Genomic DNA, 27,512 nt, shown 5'->3' on the forward strand with positions numbered 1-27,512 from the left:
TTTTATTCTTTACTGTCTTTTGATGTAAACTACCTACCTACGTGTTAAATTAAATAAAAGACACATAAAATAAAAAGGGATTATCTCTATACGCTCCGAATCCTGTGTTTATACTATGGAGGGTAGAGGTAAGGAGAGTCATCTTATATGGGAGAAAAGTTGAAAAAGTGTCCAGTGTATGCGCTAAATAACAGTTCAAAAATCCTCCACAATGGCGCTGGTGGATGCACAGGGTATGGTATGAATGTAGCAATCGTAGATGAATTGAAGTATGCCGAGTTAAAAAATTTAATGTCATTATCGACTAAAGTAGTTAATTATTGAGAATTTCAACAACTTACGTTGTACAAAATATTGTGGTAAATATAACCTTACTTCCTTGTATCTCCATACTTCCTTGTTTATTTTTCAAGCCTACTCTAACAATATTTATATTTGGCGCTTCTTTTAAGAGTTACCCTGATGCAAATGTGGCCCCATCCTAATTTAATACATTTTGACGACACTTTTTCATATACACAGAGGACTCTCCTTACCTCTACCCTCCATAGTTTATACGTATCTTGTCTGGTATGGCATATTCATAACCCTACCGGAAATCTTCATAAAGTTAGGCAAAGAAAATGAAAGGCAAAGGTATATACTTATACAGCCTATGTAAAGGTCTATACCATATACGCAAATAACCATCGTCTGAAGCTTATTTATTTAGTATTTATTTATTACACAAACTACTTAAATTTGTATTCTTCGCATCCTGAAACTCACATGAGTTTATTTGGACGCTTCATATTCCTCTAAAATCTAATAGGTTTAAATAAATACAATATCATATTTATCTGCCACTAAATTACCCCCAGGGCTCCCAGAGTCGGGTTTTAAAAGAAGATTAGTATGAATTTTGTTATATTCAAATACATTGCTGTATGCGCTTAATTTCTTCATCTAGGTATAATTTTTGTTCGATAATATTTGTAGAAACCAATTTGGGGTAAAGGTTTAATTTAACTGCCATACCCCTTATCATAACCATACCACGGGTTCTTCAGGTTGCGCCGAAGGGTTCCACTGGCATATTTGCGGCAGGTAAAATCCCAGTACAATAATCATGGCAGTAGTACTTCCGCGGACGAGCTCTGTCACAAAAAGCTCTTTTACTACTAAAGAGCGTCTTTTTAAACTCTGCTATAGCTGTCTAGGACCTAAGATTATGATAGACTAGCTGTTGCCCGCGACTTCGTCTGCGTTTATTTATTTATTTATTCGTAATCAACAGCGTTACAATAAAAATATATTTATAAATAGTTTCACTTAAAACTAAGGCCACAAAGATTACATAAACATAGCATTTTGAAATAGCACGAATAGTGCGTGCGTGTGTGTGTATATGTGTCTGTGTGCTCCATCCAAGCGCTCGAGTTATGACGTTCTATGTAAACGTATTATATATTTCTTCAGTTGTGCTTTGGATAACTGGAAAATATCTAAATTATAAAAAACTTTGTTATATGTTCGTGCCAGACGTAGTGCAACAGAATTTTGTGCATAATTTGTGTTTGATTTGGGAACGATCAATCTTTTGATTTAATTTTTTGACGTGTTATTCAATTTAGTAGTAGTTCTAAAAAAATTAAAGTATTCAGTATCGCTAAGCCTTAAATGGGGGGTTTTCTGCTGCCCGCTGAGGAGTTCTATTTTCTTTCTCCAACCACATTCACCATACCTACACAAAGATGCGGCAGAATTAAATACATATTATAGCCTCTATAGTACAAAAATAATTATTTAAATCGGTTATAATTTGTCGGAGTTATGGTGTAAAATCGTCAAACACTTTCATCCCCTCTCCCAAAGGAACCGGGCTTAGTTTCGGAATAAAAAGTATCCTATATTACTTTTAACACTTCCAAAAATATGTGTACAAAGTTTCATGAGGATCGGTTAAGTAGTTTTAGCGTGAAAGCGTAACAAACAAACTTACATCGACATTTATAATATTAGTAGGGATGATAAAAAAATTGTTTGTATTTTCGAATGTTAATCGAAAGCGAGGTTATTATACAATTGATGAATTTCTTAATGACAGGGTTGCTTGGAAGCATCCGGCTCCGCTTTCATCTCTCACAAGATAGAAAAATGAATTTAAAAATGTAAAATGTAAATTGTTGATATTGGAAAAGAGCAACTGCTGAGTTTCTTGCCGGCTTCTTCTCGGTAGAATCTGCCTTCCGAACCGGTGGTGGAGTCACTACACACAGACTTGACGTTTCAAAAGTGCTTGAAATAAATGAATTTTGAATTTTGAATAATCTCAAGAACTACGAATCCTATTTGTTTTTTTTTAAGTTACATTTGTTGAGGAATGGCTAAACATCCCGAAATAAGTGTCTAAATTCAGACACCTCTTCCTGCATTAATGAAATTATATTTTGCGTTTTCTTCAAAAACTGTTTTGGAGTTTTACTACGGTATGTTTCTTTTTACAAAAATTTTACTTTTGCGTAAGAAGTTTTAATTTTACTGGGTACCCAAATAATTTTCTTTTAACAATAGACGACTACTTTACTAGAGCGCTTCAAAGTCCATGGCCCAACACACTGTTATAAAAATAAAAAAAACACGACTCTTTTTTTTCACGAAACACAAATCAAAACAACATAGAAATTCCCGCCAACTGAAATCACTTTTTAATGTTCGCGCGAAATGTCAGAAATAACTTTTTAATTCCGACCACTTAACGCCTTGACACCGGCAACGGAAAACCATACGTACGGCTTCTTGGCTGTTTGACGACTAAATACTAATTTAAAAAGGGGTTTATTTTAGTTCTATGCGTGGACCAACGTGGCTAGGAGTAGACAAAGAGCGTGTGAAAATAAAAGCGTTGGCATCAAGTTGTGGCGACATTACAAAAATTATTAGCAAAAATACTTGTATGCAATTAAGGCGCTAAATGAGATAGAAATATTCTATATAGTTCTTCACAGCAAAAAAAATATGTTATTCTGGACTATACTTCTGACTATACGGTCCGCTCTGCACGATTCAGTGAAACTTGTTTTAGAAAGATCGCATTACCTCTAAAGACAATTTTAAGTACGTTTTTGTTAGTTATCGATCGAAATTTTGGGATCAAATAATTATTTGATAAAAAAATGACTATTACATTGTAAAATTATGTTGGAAAAGAACAATTAAGGAGCCTCTCGTCGTCTTTTCGGTAGAATCTGCCTTCCAAACCGGTGGTAGTCACTATAAACAGTCATACCTGTCGTTTCAAAAGGGCTTATAATGTATTTTGAATTAGAATATCTACTTTTAATGTAGAGTATTTTAGTTGTTTCTAATTATCTACTTATTACGGCCGAGAATCAACTTTTAGGTAAAAAATAAAACTGAGTTCCAAAACGTAAACGGATTTTATCCATAGATACGTTTCGGACCCAGTGGTCCGGTAATTTTGCAGAGATGATTGTTTTATAGCAACTCCTCCTCAATGGCTATTTAGTTTATTTTAGTTTTCTGATAACGTGGGCGGGACATGCTTGGATATCCGAGTGTATTAGTGTTTACGTGCGTAGTTTCGAATTAATCGCTCGGTTTTTAGGGATCCGTTCACGTGCACAATGCTCTTTACACTTGTCATCGGTGTATCATTTAGGCATTAAGACACTGCCTACTGGTTAGCTTAATTTTCACTGTACGATTTAAAGGCATACACCGAACGTAACATTGCGATAAATTAAGGTACTTCTGTGTCTTATTTTGCTTTTTTTACATTTTATCCGCATGTATATATGAAAATTTTCCATATTTTCCTACTGTTTATAAACTATAGCTAAGTTTATTTTGTCTTAAGTAATATTTAATCTAATAGGTAACACTAACTATGATTAGCTTAGTGTGTCGTACTCAGAATGATAACATATTTGGACGCGTAAACGATATTGTACCATTATTTAACAATGTTTCTTGAAAATAAATTTTATAATTGGCTTATCAAATCAGAAGATTTGCCGTGTGGTGACGGCAGAGCAGAATTCTCAGCACCCCCCCTTTTACGGCGGGCGGGTCGCATAAAACTGCGCCAATCGCCCGCCAAAGAGTCTCTGTTATAGGTTATTTCATGTCATCAGTGTATTGCTGTTCGTTCGTCACGTATTATTTACAGTAATAATGGCCGGACTAAGCAGATCGCACATCTGATGGTAAGAGGAAAATCATCTCCTACAAACATTGCGAAACTGTTTACTTCAAACACTGGTTCCGTCAACCTGAGGCGTTGGTGTTGAACCACATGTGTCTGTATTTACACCAGCAACTACGCCCTTCAGACCGGAACACACCAGTGCTGCTTAGCAGCAGTAATAATCATGGCAGTAGTACTTCCGCGGACGAGCTCTGTCACAAAGAGCTATTTTACTTCTAAAGAGCGTCCTTCTTAACTCTGCTGTAGCTGTCTAGGACTATAGATTGTGATGGTGATGTTAAAAAGTTTGTTTGTATATTCGAATGTTAATCTCAAGAACTACGTATCCAATTAGTTTTCTTAAAGTTACATTTATTGAGTAATGGCTATTTAACATTCCTCACTGTCGAAGAGATATTTTTTAAAATTACATAAAACGCACATAACTTAGAAAAGTTAGAGGTGCGTGATGGGATTCGAACTCGGCACCCCGAAAGTGGAGTCCTACCTATGATGTACCAACAACAGCCTAAACAATAGCTCTTGAAAGCAACGTTTATTTATTTATTTTATTTATTTACACTCTTTATTTGTACGCAACATGGTACGATGGGAAAACAAAAAAAAAATTAACAAACGCTTCAAGAATGTAGTAGGATACAAATGGGGGTCTTATTAGGAGAACATTGGCGCAGTTTGCCCTGCTTTCTGAGTCAAAGGCCGTGGGTTCGATTCCCACGACTGGAAAATGTTTGTGTGATGAATATGAGTGTTTTTCAGTGTCTGGGTGTTTATCTGTATATTATTAGTATTTTATGTATATTATTCATAAAAATATTCATCAGTCATCGTAGTACCCATAAAAAACCGGCTAAAATTGTTGTGGGCTTCTTCATAGAGCAGGGCGCGTTATGAACCCTCGTAGCTTTAGTTTTAAGTTGACGAATTTGGTTATCGCTATCAACTCACTTGTATGTCATATTTTACATGTAATGTCATCAAAAGTGCCAAATAAGAATATTTGGCTTTGGCTTTGACGATTTTCAGTATGAATCATTTTACCAACCTATTATAACTGCCCAATACAGAGCGCGGGTCTCCTCCCGAAATTAGAAGAGTTTAGGCCTTAGTCCACCATGCTAGCCCAGTGCGGATTGGTGGACTTATTATGAATACAGCAATTGAATTATTAGTTTTTCTCAGAATTTAAGTTAATCACTTACAAATTACTTCGATTGAGGAACTTTGGTGTATTAAATATTTTAGGAAACGTAACACGCAATATATAATTATCCTATACTACATAACACATGTCACATAAGTAAAAGAAGCGTCATATTTTTTTAAAAAATGGAGACAGCTACTAAAATGCGCAAACCCACAACGTTAAATTGTTAACCATAAGCAAAAACGACGGGGTGTTATATGCTTGACGTGTCTGGGTGTGTGTGTCTGTCTGTGGCACAGTAGCTCTAGGCATAGTAGGTTTAATTTTTTTTTTTTTTTTTTTAAGTTTCATCAATCAGACGAGCTAAGAACACTCTTAGCTATGTTTCGTGAAAGTCAGCAAAAGATGGTCGCTGTCACAAAATGGCGGATTACATATTTTTTTACAACTCCCACAATTTATTTACAATACCCATATTGGGTATCAAATAACAGAGCTTGGCTATTCGAATAGTATGACAAATTTCACATCCATGATGGCCGCCACATTACATTCATATTTTTTTCACAACCCTCTTAATATTGGTATCAAATAAATGGGCTTGAAGAATAAAGTATATTGAAAGACGAGGGTTGCAAAATTTTTAATTTATAAATTAATTTTTCTTAATTATTAACATTGACGGCCGAGTGGCGCAGTGGGCACTGGGCAGCGACCCTGCTTTCTGAGTCCAAGGCCGTGGGTTCGATTCCCACAACTGGAGAGTGTTTGTGTGATGAACATGAATGTTTTTCAGTGTCTGGGTGTTTATCTGTATATTATAAGTATTTATGTGTATTATATTCATAAAAAAATATTCATCAGCTATCTCAGTACCCATAACACAAGCTACGCTTACTTTGGGGCTAGATAGCGATGTGTGTATTGTCGTAGTATATTTATTTATTTTATTTATTTTGGTTAGGCCGTCAAAATGTCCATAGCGCGTGCATTTAAGATTAAATTAGTTAGTGAAAATGTTACGTACGTAATTATCGCCATCATGACACTACCACATGTTATATGTGACGCAACAAAAAGCGCCATCTATGGGATTCTTGAAAAAAAAAAATGTAACTTTGACTTTGACGCGATGGATCGCAGCAAATAACGCACTGCGAAGGAGCGATCGTGAATAGGGTTTTTTTAGACTTAACCGGAAAACCGCAGTTAATAAAAATCACTAATAATGAAACGTTAAATTTGTCAGTATGCCTATAATTGACTATAAAAATAAATTTTCTTTATACAGACAAGACAAATGATTTCCTATAGTGGCGGCGGGCGGATGCCGCGATTTCCTTTACAAGAGGAACACGTGTTTAGGGTGACGACGCTACAACGTTTTTCTGGGATAAGTCTTCATTTATACTAATATTATAAAGCTGAATAGTTTGTTTGTATTTTTATTATATCATCAATAGCCTATATCAGATTGCTGTTGGATGAAAGGCCGTTCCCAACGGGACATAATCGCCACGCTGGGCAGACGTGTATTTAATTGCAGTAGATGGTAGAAGTAGCACAGAGGACGCTGCCGCCCGTTCCCGATTATATTCCCTTAGTTTCGTTCATCACCCGCGCGAAGACATAAGTTTAAAAAAAATACCCACCAAAAATATTATTTTATTAAATCTATCGTTGGGTGGAAAATACACCAAACTATTTGAAGCACGAACTTCATCTATATGTACGCCTGTATGTTTGTACGCAGTGGCGTGCAGAGAGGGTATGCACAGGGTATGCAAAGTACATAAAATGATAAAAATCTCTAGTACGACTTATATATCTTAAGGGCAGACATTGTAAGAATTATAAAAAGCCTACCCTTAAGTATTTTTAGCTCGTACTGGAGATTTTCTTCATTTTATATCATCTGCATACCCTCTATGTACACCACGTTATGTACGTCCAACTATTTCTTTGTAATTTTTGAAATAGTCTTTGAATTCTTATTACTGACATCCGGCGTTTGCGGCTTCAAAGTGACGATCCTCACAATACGCACCGTTTCAAGAACTACTGCCGTTCTGTATAACCTTGATCCAAAAATTATAAATTTTTAAATAATTGAAATGTTAAAGCTGCATCCCAACGGGGTTTTCATGTTGATGGAAAATTGCTAACATAAATAACAGGTTACTACCATTAACACTACCGCTACCGTCTTAGACTGCATCATCACTTACCATTCGCCAAATGAGATCAAATCTCAAAGGCAAGGGCTAAATGTAATGATACTTAAAAGAAAAACCAACTTGGCCAGATTACGGCCTAAGCCCATGTAATTCTTAGAGGAGTCCCGTAACCCGTGTCCTGTAGTGGGCCGGTAATGGGTTGTTGTTGTTGTTGTTGTTGATGATGATAAATTTATCAGTGTCCTCATTTATTTTGGTCAAAGATGGTCACTCTAATGTTGAATGGAACCAAAATAATGTTAAATAGAACCAAAAATAAACTTGAGTTCTATGGCGTCGAAAATGCAGTTAATTGCAGTTTATTAATATACTAGCTGTTGTTTGCGACATCGTCCGCTTTTATTTTGGGTTGTTAAAAATCCCGCAGCAACCCTTTTTATTCCGGGGATAAAATGTACTATACCAAATTTCTAAATTAAAAGTAAAGAACTAAATTCATGAATACACACAAAGGCGATTTTTTTTTTATAATGCCGCAGGTAATTTTTAAGGCCGCGATAAGGCCGCCTCTTGTATTCTACTTCTTTTTTTAAGTTTCTGTTTTTTTATGACCATGGTCGAAACTTAAAAATGTTTTACTAGTTATGTGCGTTTAAATCAATTAAAGTATCACCTGCTTCCACGGTGAAGGAAAACATTGTGAGGAAACCTGCATTCCTGAGAGCACTCCAATATGTTCTCCAAGGTGTGTGGAGTCCACCAATCCGCACTGGACTAGCGTGGCAGTCCAGGATTGTGGGGGAAGACCCGTGCCATTTAGTGGTTAAATAATTTTCAAACGCAAACTAAAAAATCGCATACTATCTCAGTTGTAATGTTGTAATACCGCTTATGACTACACTATGGCAACGCCATCGCATTTCGCAACATACGGATATCGACGTTTCTGAGGGAAGATCTTCAATAATTTATACGTATACCTTAATAATAAGTATAATATCAAATAATATAAGAACAATATGATTTCTCTGTAAGTGAATATGTAAAATTATTCTTTAAGAGAACATACATACATACTCAAATTACTTTTAAAACTAAATCACATCTAAATACACGTAATAGGCATAAATTAAGATTACCGAAGACTAGAACTAAGTATGGAAGTAAAACTATACAGGTTGAGGCACTACTATACAATAGTCTACCCAGAGAGATTTTTTGCGAGAAATCTTTTAAATCATTTAAAAACAAGTTAAAAAAGCATTGTTTAAATTTTTTATAAACGCGCCACCTTTTGTAATTTTGGGTTTGTTTTGTTTTTGTATCACACTAAACTAGATAATATATTTCCACTTCTTTATGTTAATTTTTTAATTTCTCATGAAGTGAAACTGTTTCTTTTGAGAATAAATGTCTTTAAACCTAAGAGAAATAAATGATTCTTTAACCTTTAACCTGAAATAAAAAGTTATGAATATTCTGACTCACCTCTTCTATTGAAGATGACACAAGCCCTGAGCTGAAACAGAAATGAAACACAATTAAACATGATTGCAATGTACATAGTAAATTGGGGAAACAAGTATTAAGGCCAGTTGGTAATGTATCTTCCCAAACAGAACGGCTAGCAGGAGGGGCAGGAGACAATTATCTCCCCGGGGAGAGGATATTAATTCATCTTCTCCCACAGCTTTAACAACTCTCAGCAGGGCTAGAACAGGCAAAAGATAAAAATTATATCCCCCGATTAAAAATTATGTCCCCTGGCAGGGGATATAATTAACGTCTGCACCTTCTAAAGCACGGAAACATGGAATAGGAGAAGTTTAACCCCTGCAACTAGATGGCGCCACAAGATCCTGCATCGCGCTATCGAAGATTTTTACAAATCAAGACCTAGGAATCAACTTCCCAAGGTGAATGGTTGGACCTCGGTCTCCCGAGTCGTACACTCTGAGAGGAAGATATTGTTACGGTCGATCTATTGTTTTAGAATTATAACCTTTATTTTAAGGACATCATCATCATCATCATCACCATGTCAACCAATCGACGTCCACTGCTGGACATAGGTCTTTTGTACGGAGTTCAACAATACACGGTCCCGGGCCGCTTGCCTCCAGCGGCTCCCGGCGACTCGCCTGATGTCATCTGTCCACCTCGTTCGGGGCCGACCTACGCTGCGTTTATTCGTGCGGGGTCGCCATTCCAGCACCTTAAGACCCCAACGTCCATCGGTTCTATATGCCCTGCCCACTTTAGCTTCGCGACTCGCTACGTCGCTTACGTACTCCTAGAATAGCTCTCTCCATTGCCTGCTGAGTGACTCTACTTATGAGGCCCATAGTTAGCGACCATATCTCAGTTCCGTAAGTCATCACAGGCAACACGCACTGTTCGAAGACTTTAGTCTTCACGCACTGAAGGCTTTTGGACGAGAAGATGTCACGAAGTTTCCCGAACGCTGCCCATCCGAGTTAGATTCGGCGGCTCACCTCTTTCTCGACAGGACATCAAGGTATTTCAAATAAACTGACATTTTCATATGTTATAAGCAATGGTAGTAAAAGTTGGCAAAAACCGGCTATAAATACTGATTCTATGTCTACTTCTACTCACCAACACAAAAGCGTCCGTCTGTTTTTCTCCATACTTTTATTTTATCACCACATCCGTAGAATATGGCCGAATTAACGAGTCAAAAAAATTGTTTATGGCACTCTTTTTCAAACTGATCTTTCAAAATATATCACATTGTTTTTATAACCCATAAAAATTACTCGGTTTAAGTATTAATAAATATTACTTGATTTTTATTGGAAATCTTTAAATAATATATGTATGAAGCTGATATGACTGTATTTACTATGACTATGTATTTTCTTTACATATATGCAAACACCAAATTCACTTAAATCTATATAAAAGAAAGTTGTGTTAGTTACACCATTCTCAAGAACGGCTGGACCAATTTTTATGATATTTGATTTTTTGGATTCCTCTTAGACCGGAATAGGATCTATCTATCTATCTTGTAATGAGGCCCGCTTCAGCGGATGCACTTCGACCCTCCAGGATCTTTTGTGCTCGCCCCGTCCTTGAATCCCCTCACACTAAATAGCTTCAAATATCCACTCTTAAGAGTTTGATTGAAGCTTTTAGGTTGGAGGCACAGTAATCCTCTGGTTGTGGATAGGCCACTCCCAAGAGGTCCAACCGCTTTCTAGCCAATCCGTCGCATTCACAAAGTAAATGCTCCATGGACTCGACGTCCTCGTTGCAGGCCCTACACGTAGGGTCATCAATTATGCCCATTTTGAGCAGCACGGACCCTGTGCCAGTGTCCTGTTATGGCCGCTATGGCGTATCTTGCCTGTCTCCTACTCAGTCTGTTAATCTTGTTTGGAAAACAAGCTCCAATTGAGCCGACCGTTATAGGATAATCTTATATCTTTAAGCGAGCAATTCTTGTATATATATAATATATATATATATATATAATTGGAATCTCGGAATCGGCTCTAACGATTTTCATGAAATTAAGTATACAGGGGGTTTCGGGGGCGATAAATCGATCTAGCCAGGATTCATTTTTAGAAAATGTCATTTTATTTGTGTTTTCCGGTAATAACCTGATTTGGTGCAGACGAAGTTGTACGGGTCAGCTAGTAAGTATTAAAATAAAACATTTATAAAAAAAAAAAATTATCTACGGTACGAAGTTCGCCGGGACACCTAGTATTATATATTTTTAATAGACTCAAGAAAAATATTATATTTGTTTAGTCGGTAAGACGTCAATTGTCGAGTGGTTAAAATAAAATATTATCTGGGTTCAAAAGGTTAATGATTAATTAATATGAAGTAAAGTAAAGATGCACGTTCACTGTCTCGGGGTTTTATGCAGCATGTTCGACTACAGTACCCATCACTACAAGCTTTGCTTTCTCGCAATCAAGAAGTACTTTTGATTAGTGTGTCGAATACTTGAACATCAGACAAAAATGGATGTTATTCATATGGTATGAAAGCTCAAATTTGTCACTTAGGCTTGGTATAAAATTTGCTAAGGAGTCGTTTTCGAGTATAGAATATATAAACATCGTAGTAAAATTGTTATTATTTTTTTAAAACTCAACTCAACATTGCGTTTTAAAACTCAAAACAGAAGTAAGGGAGAGTCGCAAACTCTCAAACGAGTGAAATTAAGCCCATTATACTTTGCAAACAACTCTTCGATGGCGAGCGAGGAAATGTTGTACTAAGTTACAGTAGCCTTAGTACAAGATTTGCTCGCTCGCAATCGATCTTATTAGTATCTTATTTGCATTCGTTAACTGTAATAAATTAAGAAGCTATAAAATTACTATAATCGATTATAGTAATAGATTACAATATCGATAATGAAACCTATTATAGTTATCGATAACTGTAATCGAAATAAATATCGATAACTGTTATCGATATTGTAATCGATATCTTAATCAAAGTCAAAGTCAAAGTCAAATATTTCTTTATTCAAATAGGCACATAGATGGCACTTTTGATGCGTACATTACATGTAAAATGTGACATAGGAGTGAGTTGAGAGCAATTATTTACACCCAAGCATTTTTATCCTTGACGTAGTCCTTGATACTATAATAGGACTTTTCTATAAGATTACGTTTAATCAAACTTCAATCGATATTGCCATCGAATACTTGAATCGATATTCAAATCGATATCAGTTATTGAAAGCGATATCGACATAAATATCGATAGACTCGTGCGAGTTACTTGAGCAAGTAACTTGCGCCATTGACCCGTGCGAGTAACTTGCACCAGTGACTCGTGCGAGTTAATTGAACAAGTAACTTGACTGGGGCAAGTAACTTGCGCCGGTGACTCAGGCAAGCAACTCCTCCAAGTTTCTTGCACCAGTGACTCATGCAATTAACTTTAGCCAGTAGCTTGCTCAAGCAAATTGCAAGAATCGATACCTACGATCACGCCCTCTTTTATGAAGAAAGTCGGTTAAAACAGTGATCAATCAGCTAAATATTAAAGCACAAAGATTACGTTCTCAGGGCGAAATCGATAATCTTAATACTATGTCATATTATTCTGATATATAAATATTATATGCTTTGCTCACTTAGAAATATCTATAATCGACTTAATTATGAGGTCTTCTTATTTTTATTATAGAAAAAAATTCTAGTATTTTTGTTTTCACTACAAATTAGCACTTGACTGTAATCTCACCTGCTGGTAAGTTATGATGCAGTCTAAGATTTTTGAATTTATTTAGTCGTCGTTTCGTCACTCCTAATCTTGATTAATGAACTACAAGATTAGTATTCCATACATCATAAATGATAATTGATAACATTGATAGCTGACATCTCGCGGAATCCGATAACTGTATCAACTTGGCCCGTGGGCGACTGTTTTTTTTTTTTTTTTTTAAAGAATTAATTGACGGTAAAAGCTGATGGCCCACCTTATATTGACATCTTGGTGAAAAGTTCAAAGTTTGTTTTAAACGTAAACTTATAGAAAAGTCCTATTATAGTATAAAGGAATACGTAATCGATAAAAAAGCTTGGGTGTGAATTGATCTAACCAGGTTGCTCTTCTAATAATTTAAAATGACATTGTGAGATGGTGATAACAAAAAAAAACACCCGGTTAAGTTTTTTGCGGGCCTCTTCTTAGACCAGGACGCGTTTGGAACCCTCGTAGCTTCAGTTTTAAGTTTACGAATGTGGTTATCGCCATCATCTCACTACCGTGTTATTCTTACGTACGCATCAAAAGTGCCACCTATGGGCCTAACTGAATAAAGATATTTTTGACTTTGACTTTAAATATAAATAATATAAATAAATATACTACGACAATACACACATCGCCACCTAGCCCCAAAGTAAGCGTAGCTTGTGTTATGGGTACTAAGATGACTGATGAATATTTTTATGAATTATATATACATAAATACTTAGAAAATACATATAAACACCCAGACACTGAAAAACACTTAATGCTCATCACACAAACATTTTCCAGTTGTGGGAATCGAACCCACGGCCTTGGACTCAGAAAGCAGGGTCGCTGCCCACTGCGCCAGTCGGCCGTCACTTTGACTTTATATTAAGTGAAAAACCGTCTATAAACAGAGTAACACTTCACAGGGCACGCAAGTAGCACTTCCTGCAACATGCCGCCCCGGGCCCATCAATTTGAGGCCAACGCTGCATGGCGTAGTATAAGTAGGCTCTGTCACAGGAAGCTTTACTACAAGTTACAACTACTACAAATGTCACGCGACCTAATTTACGACTTCACAGTTCCTATGCTACGTGCGGAGAAACACAAACATGCGCACCCGTAATACATAGTTCACTCGAAGTAATAACATCTGTGAGTACAATTGACACAAGCGAAGGAAGTTCGCCATACTGACGGTATACAGGTTGTTCAGATTTTGAACTATCATATAGAAAAACTAATAGGTAAAATTTGGGTTGGCCTTGGAAAAGTTGGGTTTCGGAAACTCATGAATCATGAACAAATGTTACCAACAGAAACTGCAGAGCCACTCGTGACTTGGGTACTTCAGTTCCGCTAGCATAGGAGGCGGACAAAGGATACCGACAGTCTTGGATGTTAGAAACCAAAACCCACGAGTACGAAGAATTTGGGAATTGTCCCCTTGGACAGCAGTGGGACTTTAAAAGGCTGCGAATGATGATCATGACCAGGCGGGCAATTGGTCCGTCAGTTACAACTATAAAACACGCGTGTGTACTTGGATTACCAAGTGCAATACTACACTTGTGCTTCCTATTATTAAATAGGAATAACAATTTTAATATGGCAATCAAAATCTTAGCTTCTATTCAAAATGACTAATTGGACACTGACATCGTTCAAAGACTAACCAGCAATAGACCGAGATGGCGTGCAAATTTAGAGGCCTTAGTCCAGCAGTGGACTGAGATAGGCTGATGATGATGAATTGGACACTATCTCTTTCCCTCTCATTAAAACTCCTATCTTTGTTTCCTGCCTACCTTTGTTACTATCAATACAGTCCACTTTCTTTAAAATATTACTGCTCTCAAATTAAAAAATTAAACGCTTTATTCCCACCAGTACTTATGTACACGCGAATAGACGTTATACTTCTTTGGCGTAACAGGATAAAAATCTTTTCAAAAATTTTAATTTTTGCGTTTGTAGAAAAAACTACTCTAACAATAGAAAAGGGTATTTAATACATTGAAAGATTTATTATCTAGTTATCTCATCATCGGAAAACCAAGTTTCATCATTAAAATTTAAGATTTTTGTATGTACAATTGAGTCAATTAAGTTACCGGAATGAGCCCACAGACTTTAACAATTCAAAGTGAACAGTGTTAAACCATTTATTAAAAAACAAAATTGTTGGCTGAATAGCTAACTTCAGGGTGTCGGTATTACGTGACGATGTGCGCGCGCATCGTAAAAATTTACCCTCATAATTTTCCCTAACGCGCCAAAAGAAGTAATAAAAAAAAAAAACTTAAACTAGTCCAAATAAAAACACCATGTATACAATGTAGGACACATTGTATAAGGTCATCCCGATTGTGTCACAGTTATTGTCAAACGTCCACGCGCTTCGCGATTACTAATAGAGAACAGATTTATTGCTTTGTTTCATAAACGTACATATACAGTGACATATATGTAAAATATTGGGTTTGAAGCGGGCATTACTTTGGCGAATTCTATGATATACAAAGAAAATTAAGCTTTAGTTGATATACTCCGCGAAAAGTAGTAGAATCTGTATGGTGTTATTTATAATTTCTAGAAACTTTGTACTTAATGCACTCTCTACACACGTTTCGCTCCGACACCGGAGCAACCTCCGGAGATATTGACTTGACAGTAATAAAAAATAATAAAAATAGTTTATTTGGGTAAATAAAATTACTGTAAACGCTTATTCTTTTAAGGGTATTACTACCCCTGTGTCCGAGGACTTTCATAACAAGAAATAAACATTAAAACGAGGGTAGGTATGCAAACAAAAAATAATTTGTGATATTAGAAATAATAGACATAATAATAATACAAAGAAGAAGATAAGTTAAAAAAAAATGACATTACAATATATTGAATAATTGCAACTTAATAATTATTTATTGTAAAGTCAAGTCTAGTAATACTTACCCAGGTTTTTAATCATTTACGCAAACCTTCATAGGATATTTCGATAAGCATAGGTTTTTTATAGCTTGTAACTTATTGAGAGACATCTCTAAGATTCCATTCGGTAATTTGTTATAAAATAGTATAAAATTTCCCTTGAATGCATTACAAATTTTATGTAGCCTAAACTTCAATACAAGTTTATTATATTTTTATGTAAATAAATTAAACTTTCAAATATGTATTGATTAGTCATTATAGTTACTTCTTCAAATTAATTTCTAAAAGACTTTTAAAAACTACTATTATTATAATCCGGTTATAATAGAAGTCAAAGTAATAAAGTCCCAAGTCAAAACTTTCGTTGTTCAAATAGACCTACAACGTTTTATATACATAGGTGAGCATTTAGTCGAAATATATTTTTATTAATATTTTTGAAGTAGAAATTCTTTAGGCGCGACTAGGGAGTAGCTCAGATTTTTTTCTGTCTATGTAGTTTCCGCTATTTAAAAATAATAATTTGGATTGGTCGTATATGTCATATACTCCACGCTTCTTGACTTATACGCCGGCTAGCGCCAAATATAATAATCAATTAGGATTATTTATTTCCAATATTTTCAAACGGACGGTGAATATTAAATGAAATGGCGGAGTCCGAGGAAAATTTTACTCTTTGAACAATAAATAATAATAAAAGTTTTACTTCAATCGCGCGTAAAGGTTACACGCACACACTTTTTTTTAATGTTATTTTATCGAATCGTCGATTCTTTATCACACATCACTGTAGGTACGTTATGGATTATTTAAATTGGCGAGCCGTCTCGACCGGTGACGCGTTCGCGACTCTACAAACGACTGATAAGCTATCACCTCGAATGCGAGTGTTTGCCTGAGGTTTAAGCTATGCACAGATAGGTACAGAACGTATTTAGACGAACAAGAAATTTTATGTAAGAAAGTTTATCCTGTTCTTTTAATTTCATATTAAATCAAAATTCATCATTCAAATATCACATGCACCAATGAAACGTGTTCATATATTCCAATAATAGATAAATCGAAATTGCTGTACTGGCCAAGTACATGCGAGCAGCGAGTCGACAAAAGTTGTATGTAATCCATATATGTCGTGTTTTAGCGGCCAAATAAATTACTTAGTAAACTCATGTCTTGTAATTTAAAAATGGAACATGGCAACCAAGGAGGTAACTTATCAAAGGTTTTATTATAATTCGAAATGGCTTGAAGAAATAAATCTGCTGTGTGAACCTCGTCGTTTTTGTGTCATAAAACACTCGCCTATGGCTCGGTTTCGAAGCCAGGGTTATTAAAACAAGATTAAAGCAATTTTCATAAACTTCGTTATATATTATAATAATAACGCAGATACCTTGGATCAATAGCTGAGTTTTTTTACGCCTTTGGTTGCCTGGAAGATATCACTACTTAGCGATAAGGCCGCCAGATTGCATGCACCCTCTAACTAAATTTCTCTGTGCATTTTTTTTTCTGTTATATTTTTTCGCTCTCTGTATATTCACTGAGAACTTAAACGAATAGCGAACCCTACCTGAAGGCTTTGGAACCATCCTAAAAGAAATACGGAAAGTGCATTTTTATCTTATTTATAGAGCCATGTTAAATTCAAATTCCAAAATGTTTATTCATGTAGACCTTGTTACAGGCACTTATGAAGCGTTCATACAATTAACATAGAACACTAATGTTAGTGATGCTACATATTAATGAAGTTATGACCTTGAAAGTAAAAAATATTACTAAGCGGTTTTCGAAGGTAAGTTTTTTCGTCATATCATTGATATATGACATAGACAAGTTGTGCTATGCGACCTCCATCTAGGCAGGCCTTAAACTACATTACACACGTCTATTCCGTGAGTTCTAGAAGTTTCCAGGCAAAGAATTAATAGAAAACTTAAAACTCACCTCTCTTCATAAATCGTTGAATTGGTCAGATTGAATGGATCATCAAAGCTGATATCTTCGAGGCCGCTTCCGAATCTATCCTCGCTGTCATAATCGCTTGACATGTTTGACAGGTTGTTTGACATGTTTGACAGGTTGTTTGACACTTGGCTTTCCGCTTTCATCTCCCTGCTGCGTTGGTCCCACAGTTTTTTGGTCTCGTCTTGGACCCGCCTCTTCAGTTCGGATATTTTCTCTCTCTCGTTTTCTATCATTTGGCAACCTGGTTAATGATATAGAATAGAATATTTATTTATTCATTTACTTTATTTATTTATTAACTAGCTGTTCCGGCAAAATTCGTACCGCGGTTCATTTTTTTTTTGTTTAATTTTATATTTTAATACTTATTATCCTATTCCGAACAATGAGAGACTAGATAAATACTTAAAATATACATATAAATACCGAGACACTGAAAAACATTCATGTTCATCACACAAACATTTTTTGGTCTCGGTTCCAGTTGTGGGACTCGAGCCTTGGACTCAGAAAGCAGGGTCGTTGCCCACTGCGTAAATCGGCCGTCAAAAAAAATCGGTCAGCCTTAGAAGGACAGAGCAAGTTCCTGTTGGTAAGGCTATTATTATAAACAGAGGAACACTTCGCAGGGCATGCGAGGTACCAGTGGCGTGCACTCCATACATCCACAAAAGCACTGCATACCCTAACATTGATATATAACTCGATTAGGAGGAGAATTTGTGCCGTTTTATGCAATTTTCCTGGTGTATGCATACCCTGGTAAGAAACCCAGTGCACGCCACTGCAAGGTACGAATTCAAAATTCATTTATTTCAAGTAGGCCTAATTAACAAGCACTTTTGAAACGTCAAGTCGTGGTAGAGTCATTGCAAACAGCCTTGCAATGACTCTACCACGTCCTACAAAGTTCTGTCCTGTGTCCATGAATCTGAGGCGTAGATGTTGAACCTCAGCTATAGCCTATAACAGTCCACCAGTCCACTGTTGGACTAAAGGCCTCTCCCAACGTTAGGGTTTGTCCATAATCACCACTAGGCAGATCGCTGGGAGTAACATAATGACAGTGTATAGTCAGTGCATATTTGAAAATTTAATGTACGCTCATAAAAACATTTCTAAGTTTCAGAAAAAATGTGACTGCAATAATTTAAACATTAGAAGTATGAATAAACTTACAGCGCAATATACTAGGTTACATAAAATTCATAATTCGTTTAAAGGAAATTGTATACAACTCTACAATAAACTACCAATTGACATCTTGGAAAATTCAAAGTACAAAGTTTGTATTAAACGTGAGCTTATAGAAAAGTCCTATTATAGTATAAAGGACTACGTAATCGATAAAAAAGCTAGGTTGCTCTTCTAATAATTTTAAATGACATTGTGAGATGGTGATGAAAAAACAGCCGGCTAAGTTGGTTGTGGGCTTCTTCTTAGACCAGGACGCGTTTGGAACCCTTGTAGCTTTAGTTTTAAGTTTACGAATGTGGTAATCGCGATCAGCTCGCTACCGTGTAATTCGTATGTACTCATCAAAATTGCCACCTATGGGCCTACTTGAATAATGATATTTTTGACTTTGACTATCTTTATATATATAATTCTTCTGTGCGTGTGTTTGTCACTGAACTCCTCCTAAACGGCTGGACCGATTTGAATGATTTTTTTTGTATGCGTTTGGGTGGCATCCGGGATGGTTTAGATTCAAAAATCAGCCCGAAAGATGGCGCTGCAGTCGGTATCTAGGTTATTTACCTATACTGCAACTAAACGGCTGATTTATTCAGGTACGAGTCTGATTTGATAAACTCTTTCAGTGTTGGATAGCTGATCTATCGAGGAAGGCTATAGAGTATATACCATCACGCTAAGACTAAAAGGAGCATAGGACCAATGAAGAATGTTTCAAAATCGGCCACTTAGCTTACGCCACGTGAGCTGCGTAAACGGTTAATGTTTCGATAAAATCACGCATAAAAAAGTTTCTCCCTTTATAAGTTCTAAAAAAGCCTGGTACAGGCGACAGCATGTCTATCTTTTAAGGTTGACTTTTACGCGCCGACGTCGCGAGGGACCACTAGTAATACTATAAACTATGATAAATTTAAAATCCAAGATGGCCGCCATCACCAAATTTCAATTTTCTTATTTTTTTTTACAACTCCCTCAATATGGGTATCAAAAGGCAAATACCTTGACTAGTAGAATAATATACGCGATATTTAAAGTCGGAGGTTTTAAAATATATATATAATATAGTAATAAGGTTAGAAGGAAAGAATAAAATCGGTTTCCCTACTATACGATGTCTTGCAAATTCATAAAATTATTGAAAACGAAAATGGCTGCGCCCCAACTGGGTGTACTGGGTGGGTATACTGGGTGAACAGGGCGGGAAAATATATAATTAGATTTATTTTTAATATTGTATAATAAATGTAACATTATGTCTTGTGATGAATAAATTGATATTGAAGTGATAGTTAAAATTTTAACTTGCCTTTCTCCTCCAACATTTCCATCCGCTTTCTTTCGATCTCCATTAAGCTGTCCAAAGTGCGTTTCCCCAAGGAATTAACATCTGTGTCGCTCGACAAAATAGGCGCGTCCATCGTGACCTTAGATATCCTATCTATGTCATCTTGCGAAGGAATCTTCCCTGAATCGGTGATCCTGTGGAAATCGGTTCTTACGTTGGGCTCGTCCCCACAGCTTTTACGATGCAAAATCTTTGCATTTTTATCAGTTTTCTTAAATACGCTATCTACAGTACCGCTTTCGTGATCCTCTTCTTCTTTTATCGGTTCATTCGATATTTTATCGGGTGATAAAGATTTCGACTTGATGTACTTGTTTTCGGTTACAATTGGTTTGAAATTTTTAACGTAACGTATTTTAACGTTATTCTGTTCTGCGGTTTCTTCGTTTTGGACCTGTTTGTTCGTTTCCTTTTCTCTTTCCTTTTGTGCATTTATCTCTTTTCTTTTCAGCGAATCTTTTTTAATAATTTTCCCCAATGCGGCGAAGGTTGGTATTTTAGATGACGAGTTGCTTTTGACAGGTCCGTTTTCCTTTTTATCTTTCTTTTTGGAGTTGCGCAAACTGTTGAATTTGTCAAGCGATACGTCTACTTCTATATTGTCGTTATAAAAGATATTTTCGTTTAAACTCTGCGACATTATGTCTACTTTTTCAGTTTTCTTCTTGTCTTTACTCTTGCGTTTTAACGAATCGAAATTTCTTTCCCAGAAACCTTTCTTTTCTTTGGAAGAACTTGAGGATTTTGATGGGCTGCTATCAACTTCGATCGGATCGTCCATATCTGATGTGACTCGCCGTTCGATATCAACTATCATGGATTGAGACATTTGGTCTATTGAATTGAATTTATCTTTTAATATCTTGGTGTGATCTTCGAAATTAGATATTTTCGAAACGTCTATATCATCGCTATCTGAGGTTTGGGGTGAATACCCAAACTCTCCTGATTTGGCTCTGGTTTGATCGGTATAAAACGCACTGTCGGGCGATTGCGTTCTTTCCATATCATTCAATTTAGCAACAACAGGTTTTAATTCCTTCTCAATTATTTGTACTTTGCCAGTCAGATGCTCGACTTGATTTAATAACTTCACGTACTCTGCCTGCAAAACTTTGGTTTCTTCTAAAGCTGATGTTAAATTGTTATTTGCTTCAGATTTGAGTGTGAGAATTCTGGTCTTCTGTGCCTCAATCTTTTTGGATAGTAGAATTATTTCATTTTGTAAATCTTCCCTGTTGGCCAATCTGTAAGAAATATTTCTTGGTTAAAAAGTCAATTGTTTATTAATTATTAACGTAATCAATCAGGAATAAATGAATTAATACATGTCTATTGCAAACTACAAAAAGTACATAAAAAAGACAAATATAAGAAAACAACGTATACAATTTTGCGGCCTTATCGCTTCATAGCGATTTCTTCCAGGAAACCAATGCTACATATACGCAAAATTTAAAAAGTCTGAAGCTAGAAACTATATATCTGATGTTTATTTTAGAACGTAGAGTGAAAATGATATAAGATTTTATGAAATCAATACCAATATAACTACCAAATACCAACCTAGAATAGATGAAGTGTATTGGTATCTCAGTTTGAAACTTTGTAGAATCTCTTGAGGCCAAATGAGGCCAATGAACTTTTATGGTATTTAATATTTAGACCGAGATAAATTTACAATAACTTACAGCTCAGATTCTTCTTCCAAATGTTGAAATTCGAGGTCTTCAGAGATTTTTGTTTCGTTGTCCAAGATATCTTGAGCATTTTGTAATTCTTCTAATGTTGCTTTATTTCCTTTCAGGTCTTTTTCGATTCTGAAATAATAAATTCAATTATTGGAAACATAGTATACGTGATCTAGATAGAAGAGAAGATATATCTTTGAGCTTTTAAGGTATGAGATAGTAGTTTGTTACGTAGAACCTTATTACTAAGCAACTAACGGTCATAATTGCGCGTGACAATGTTACATTCAGGTCTTGGATAGATAGCTAAAAACCAACGAAACAAATCCCAAGAATAGTCATAAAACAAAATGTTTCTGCATCATGCCTTTTGTTTACGATTTCCGATTAAAGAAGTTTCTAGGCCACAGATAAATGGTACGTCTTGTTTGAGACAGGTTGCTCTGAATGTGTAGAGAAGGAACTTCTATTCTAAATAAGTGCTCACGCGTGATACCTAGGGACCTTGGGCTTCTGTTTTGGATCTGCGATTGCAAATGCATTCTAGAACCTTCTACTGATGAGCTGTTTAAGATCCTGTGGAAACCATTTGAAAAGGAATACAATGTAGCCTTAGTTACTCTCCGTCCAACTAACTCCATGTCAAAAGTCAAGTCTATCGGTTGATCAGTTAGGTGGGCGTGAAGTATGGACAAACAAACAAACACACTTTCACTTTATAATATAAGTATGGATTTTGTATTTCATTACCTCTCAACCTTTAACGTAGCAATCTCAACTCGATCCTTCATCTCATTCTGCCTTGTCTCCTGTTTCTCTTTCAACTGCCTGATCTCTTCTTCTATCTTCTTCGCTGAATCCACAAGTTCCGCTTTCTTCTTCTGTTCTATATTCAGTATCGCTATCTCGGAGTCATATTCACCTTTGATAAGTGCTTTTTCCATTTCCAACTGAAACCATACAAATATAAGGTTTTTTTTTTTTTAATTTGGTGTGTTATGGTTATTTTATTAATGTAGTAAGAATATGGGTGGTAGAGGTTGAATAATCTCATTCTACCGTATAAATGTTATTGAATTATATAAATCGATATCAAAGTATTTTTGTACTCAATCACAACACAAACCTGTGAATAAAATAATAACTACTTTTATTTTTGTTATAATTTATCAATTTACAATTTAAAGAACGACTTTGAATAACGTGTTCATTATTTTACTAGTAAAGTTCTTTCATTTGATACCCAGATTGAGCGAGTTGTGAAGAAAAAAAAATATTGGCCATTCTGTGGTTGCGGCCTACTTGGACCAATTTACATCCAACTAGCTAAGAACACTTTCAATCAATTCACTTTTCAATAAAAAAAACAAATTTGGTTCGGGCCTAAGATAGACAGGCGCACGCACACACACACACACACACACACACACACAAAAACACACGCAGACGTCAAACTTTTAAAACATTGTTTTATAAGTTTGACGTTTAGCGTTGAGGGTTAAAAAGGAAGAAAGTATATTAAAGCGTACGCTAAGAAACACCAACCATAAATCGGATATAGTGACAATGGGTTATAATATGTACTAAATAAAAAGTGAAAGTAAAAACATTTTTACTTACATCTCTTAAAATGTCGTCTTCTTGTGATCTTATTTCTGTCATCTTACATTTAATTTCGTGTATTTGAGTGACCAATTTCCGCCTCTCCTCTTTCAAATTTTCATATTTAGACTTCAATTCGTCGACCGTTTCATCTAAAACTGTACTACTTATTGAGACATCTTCTAAATCCATTCTCTTTATATCTGCTGTTATATTCCTTATTATTTTCTCTCTTTTATTCTGTTTTAATTCATTCTCGAATTCCTCTAATTCAGGTATATCGGCCATTAATTCGTTTTTGACGTCATCAAAACTTATGTTCTTAGTCAGTGACATTTCCGGGTCATTATTATCTGTGACACCATTCGAATTATTCTCATCGATGCTGTTCGCATATCTGACATCGATATCGTTTACACCCTTGTCAATTTCTGTAGAACTTTGTTCCGCTTCGTCATTTTTATCGATAACTTTCGAGTATCGGAACTCGATATCATTCGTCAAATCTGCATCATCGATCATCGGTATTTCCTCTTCTAGACTCAACTGTTTTTCGATACCGCCACAATTCACTTGCTTAGAACTATTACCTGGTATATTTATACTATGACCTGGCATATTTATATTTGTATCGTTGAACATATCGTTATCGGTGTCGGTATTAAACGGTTTCATTCGATTGTCGATTGGCGGAGTCGGGAATATGAAATACTGTGGAGACGGCAGATTTTTGTGGGCGAATGAAGTCTTTATTCTTGTCCTAGGACTTTGGGTGTTCGGTGATTTCGGTTTGAAGCCTGCGTTATTTTTAAAATAAACATTCTCGTACGGACTACCAACGGGTGAAGACTGATTCTGTAACTTTCTTATCATTAAGGGACTAGATAAATCAACATTCCGTGTTACTTCGTCGAATACTGGTATGCCTATCTCGTCCATCCTGCCCATATTTTCGTAATTATTATCTGTGATAGACACTTCCGGTGTAACGGGCTCGGGTTTAGGAGATTGCGAGGTTTCGAAATTTTCGTAGCTCGATAGATTCCTTTGTATGGGCAAAGACTGGCTTATAGGCGAGTTTCTGCTATGACTAGTTTCAAACCTGTAAAATGATAATGTTTGCTCAGTTATTCTATGAACAAATGTTACAATAATAGTATAAAACAGTCCTCAGCTTGTCTAAAGGATGTTAGGGCGATATCTCATTCCATTCTTTCTGTCAAAACTATCGCAGTGGTTTCGGTTTCACAGATAAGTCTCAAAGACAGTAAATAACGTATCTCTAAAGCCTGCGAAGTATTATTTCGTTTTCTTTTTATTTTTTTAACCCACAAAACACATCATGGTCATAAGAACATCAACAAATAAAAATTAAACTCTCTCTACCAAATGCGTGTATAAATGGAATGGTATAATGTATAAATCATGGTTTTCATTTATACGTTGTATATAATTACTAATTATAATTTAAGTTTTTAATTTATTTTTTTAATTGTGACCGGATATAACAACGATAATGCTGTATACACCTTTAATTGATTATTGTAATGGCACTAGACAGAATTTGTAATTCTATGTAAATAATAATTAACTACATCTTATTATACCGTGAAAAGTTCCTCAAAATACTGAAGCCAATAAAAATAACCAACTCGATAAGTGAAGTATTTCGCTCGTTATCGTGATCACAAGATACGGGATCCGCACATACAGAAACACACAGACACGCACACAATAATTTTTTAATTAGTTTAAATAATAAAAAGAGATTTAAAAATATCACGAGTGTTAAAAATAGTATTTTTTCTCAACATTTGTTGTTCTATTTATATTCACTTATAAAAGCAATAAAGAATAAAAAAAGTGATATTTTATGTTGGAGAAACACTTGGTGTGCGTAAACTGACAGTAATACTCACCTCAACAATATTATATAAACAAAAAGTGGATATAAACAGTCGACTTACAAGAAATGGTCATAAATTTGTGACATCTGCATATCGTCTGCGAAAGGTGCAGAAGTCATTTGTGGGATTGAGTATACGCTTTTATAATATGATTCCTAAGGTAATTTTGGACCTACCAATCCATAAGTTTAAAGATGTGTTAAAACACAATTATTACGGCGAGGTTATTATACAATTGATGAATTTCTTAATGACAAGGTTGCTTGGAAGCATCCGGCTCCGCTTTTATCTCTCACAAGATAGAAAAATGAATGGTAAAATGTAAATTGTTGATATTGGAAAAGAGCAACTGCTGAGTTTCTTGCCGGCTTCTTCTCGGTAGAATCTGCCTTCCGAACCGGTGGTAGATTTACACACAGACAGAATTGACGTTTCAAAAGTGCTTATATTAGGTCTACTTGAAATTTTTTTTTGAAAAGCGCTACGCTTATGAGGCGTGCAAAAATAAATAAATAAATATTGTCTTACTTATAGTAACCATCGCTGGTCTGTATGAAGTTGGGATTGTTCAAGGTCACACTGCGCGGCAGAGAGCCGTTCGTGATGATCTTATTGTGAGGCCTCTTCTCAGTCGGGGTGATGGGTATACCTGGAGTTAAAAAAATACAAACTTCGGGGGAATTCTGCTAGAAGAGGTAAAAAGAGCTTAAACTATTAATAATCAATTAAATTATGACGGTCGATTGGCGCTGTGGGCAGCGAACCTGCTTTCTGAGTCCAAGGCCGTGGGTTCGATTCCCACACACAACTGGACAATATTTGTGTGATGAACATAATTGTTTTTCAATGTCTGTGTGTTTACTAGCTGACCCGTGCAACTTCGTCTGCACCAAAACGGTTATTACCGGAAAACACTAATAATTTTTTTTTCTATAAATGAATCCTAGCTATATCGATTTATCGCCCAAGAAACCCCCTGTATACTAAATTTCATGAAAATCTTTAGAGCCGATTCCGAGATTCCAATTATATATATACAAGAATTGCACGTTTAAAGATATAAGATTATAAGTATTTATGTATTATATTACTCATAAAAAATATTCAGTTATCTTAGCACCCATAACACAAGTTACGCTTACTTTGGGACTAGATGGCGATGTGTGTATTGTCGTAGTATATTTATTTATTTATTTTTATTTAACATAATATATAATTCTTCACAGCAAAAGCAGAGCCTCGGGGCTCAACGACATCGGGGATGGGGCGGACGTGGATCCGGGATTTTGTAACATCATAAATGGTTGTATATCATTTTAAAACTGCCTTGTTGGTCTAGAGGTTAGTGGTAGTAACTACGGGTCACGAGGTCCTGGTTTCGAATCCCGGGTTGGGCCAAATTATATATGGTGAAAATGCCAAGTTAGAAGTCAGATTGGCGCAGTCGGAGTCCAAGGCTATGGGTTTCAAGGAATGTTTGTGTGATGAGCATGAACATTTTTCAGTGTCTGGGTGTTTATCTGTATATTATAAGTATTTATGTATATTATTCATAAGAATATTCATCAGTCGTCTTACTACACATAACACAAGCTACGCTTACTTTGGGGCTAGGCTATTCTTATCTCATACCGATATATTTCAGCTTTATATATCGGTTTGTTTGTTTGTTAACTTGAACGCGATGATCCCAGTAACCACTGGTCCGATTTGAAAAATTATTTCAGTGTTGGATAGCAAATTTATCGAGGAAGGCTACGGGATAAAACGTAAGCTTATAGAAACATCCTATTATAAAATTAAGGATTACATGTATGATAAAAAGCCTGGGTATGAATTGCTCATAGCTCAACATTAACTAGACTGTGAGATGGTGATAACAAAAAAAAACCTGGCTTAGTTTGTTGTGGGCTTTTCTTAGACCAGCGCGCGTTTGCGACCATGCTAGCTTTAGTTTTAAGTTAACGAATGCAGTTATCACCATCACTAACATTAGTGTAACGTGTTAAATGTATGAACGCTTCATAAGTGCCTGTGATAAGGTCTACATGAATAAAAATATTTTTGAA

The 27,512-nt window shown here is 35.7% G+C and overlaps 1 protein-coding gene across 1 annotated transcript in view; it reads right to left on the reverse strand.

Annotated features, from left to right (window-relative positions):
• The window catches only part of LOC120634907, a 127,812-nt gene that overhangs the window by 12,656 nt on the left and 87,644 nt on the right, over positions 1 to 27,512 (reverse strand). Inside the window, exons 8-14 of the mRNA XM_039905786.1 lie at positions 25,972 to 26,092; positions 23,555 to 24,638; positions 22,685 to 22,884; positions 21,935 to 22,063; positions 20,205 to 21,490; positions 17,678 to 17,939; positions 9,023 to 9,053 (exon numbers count right to left, since the gene is read on the reverse strand). Coding sequence (XP_039761720.1) covers positions 9,023 to 9,053; positions 17,678 to 17,939; positions 20,205 to 21,490; positions 21,935 to 22,063; positions 22,685 to 22,884; positions 23,555 to 24,638; positions 25,972 to 26,092 — 3,113 coding nt within the window. The remainder of the gene's footprint in view (positions 1 to 9,022; positions 9,054 to 17,677; positions 17,940 to 20,204; positions 21,491 to 21,934; positions 22,064 to 22,684; positions 22,885 to 23,554; positions 24,639 to 25,971; positions 26,093 to 27,512) is intronic.

The sequence above is a fragment of the Pararge aegeria genome, chromosome 25 (genome assembly GCF_905163445.1).
Source record: "Pararge aegeria chromosome 25, ilParAegt1.1, whole genome shotgun sequence".
Lineage (NCBI taxonomy): Eukaryota > Metazoa > Arthropoda > Insecta > Lepidoptera > Nymphalidae > Pararge > Pararge aegeria.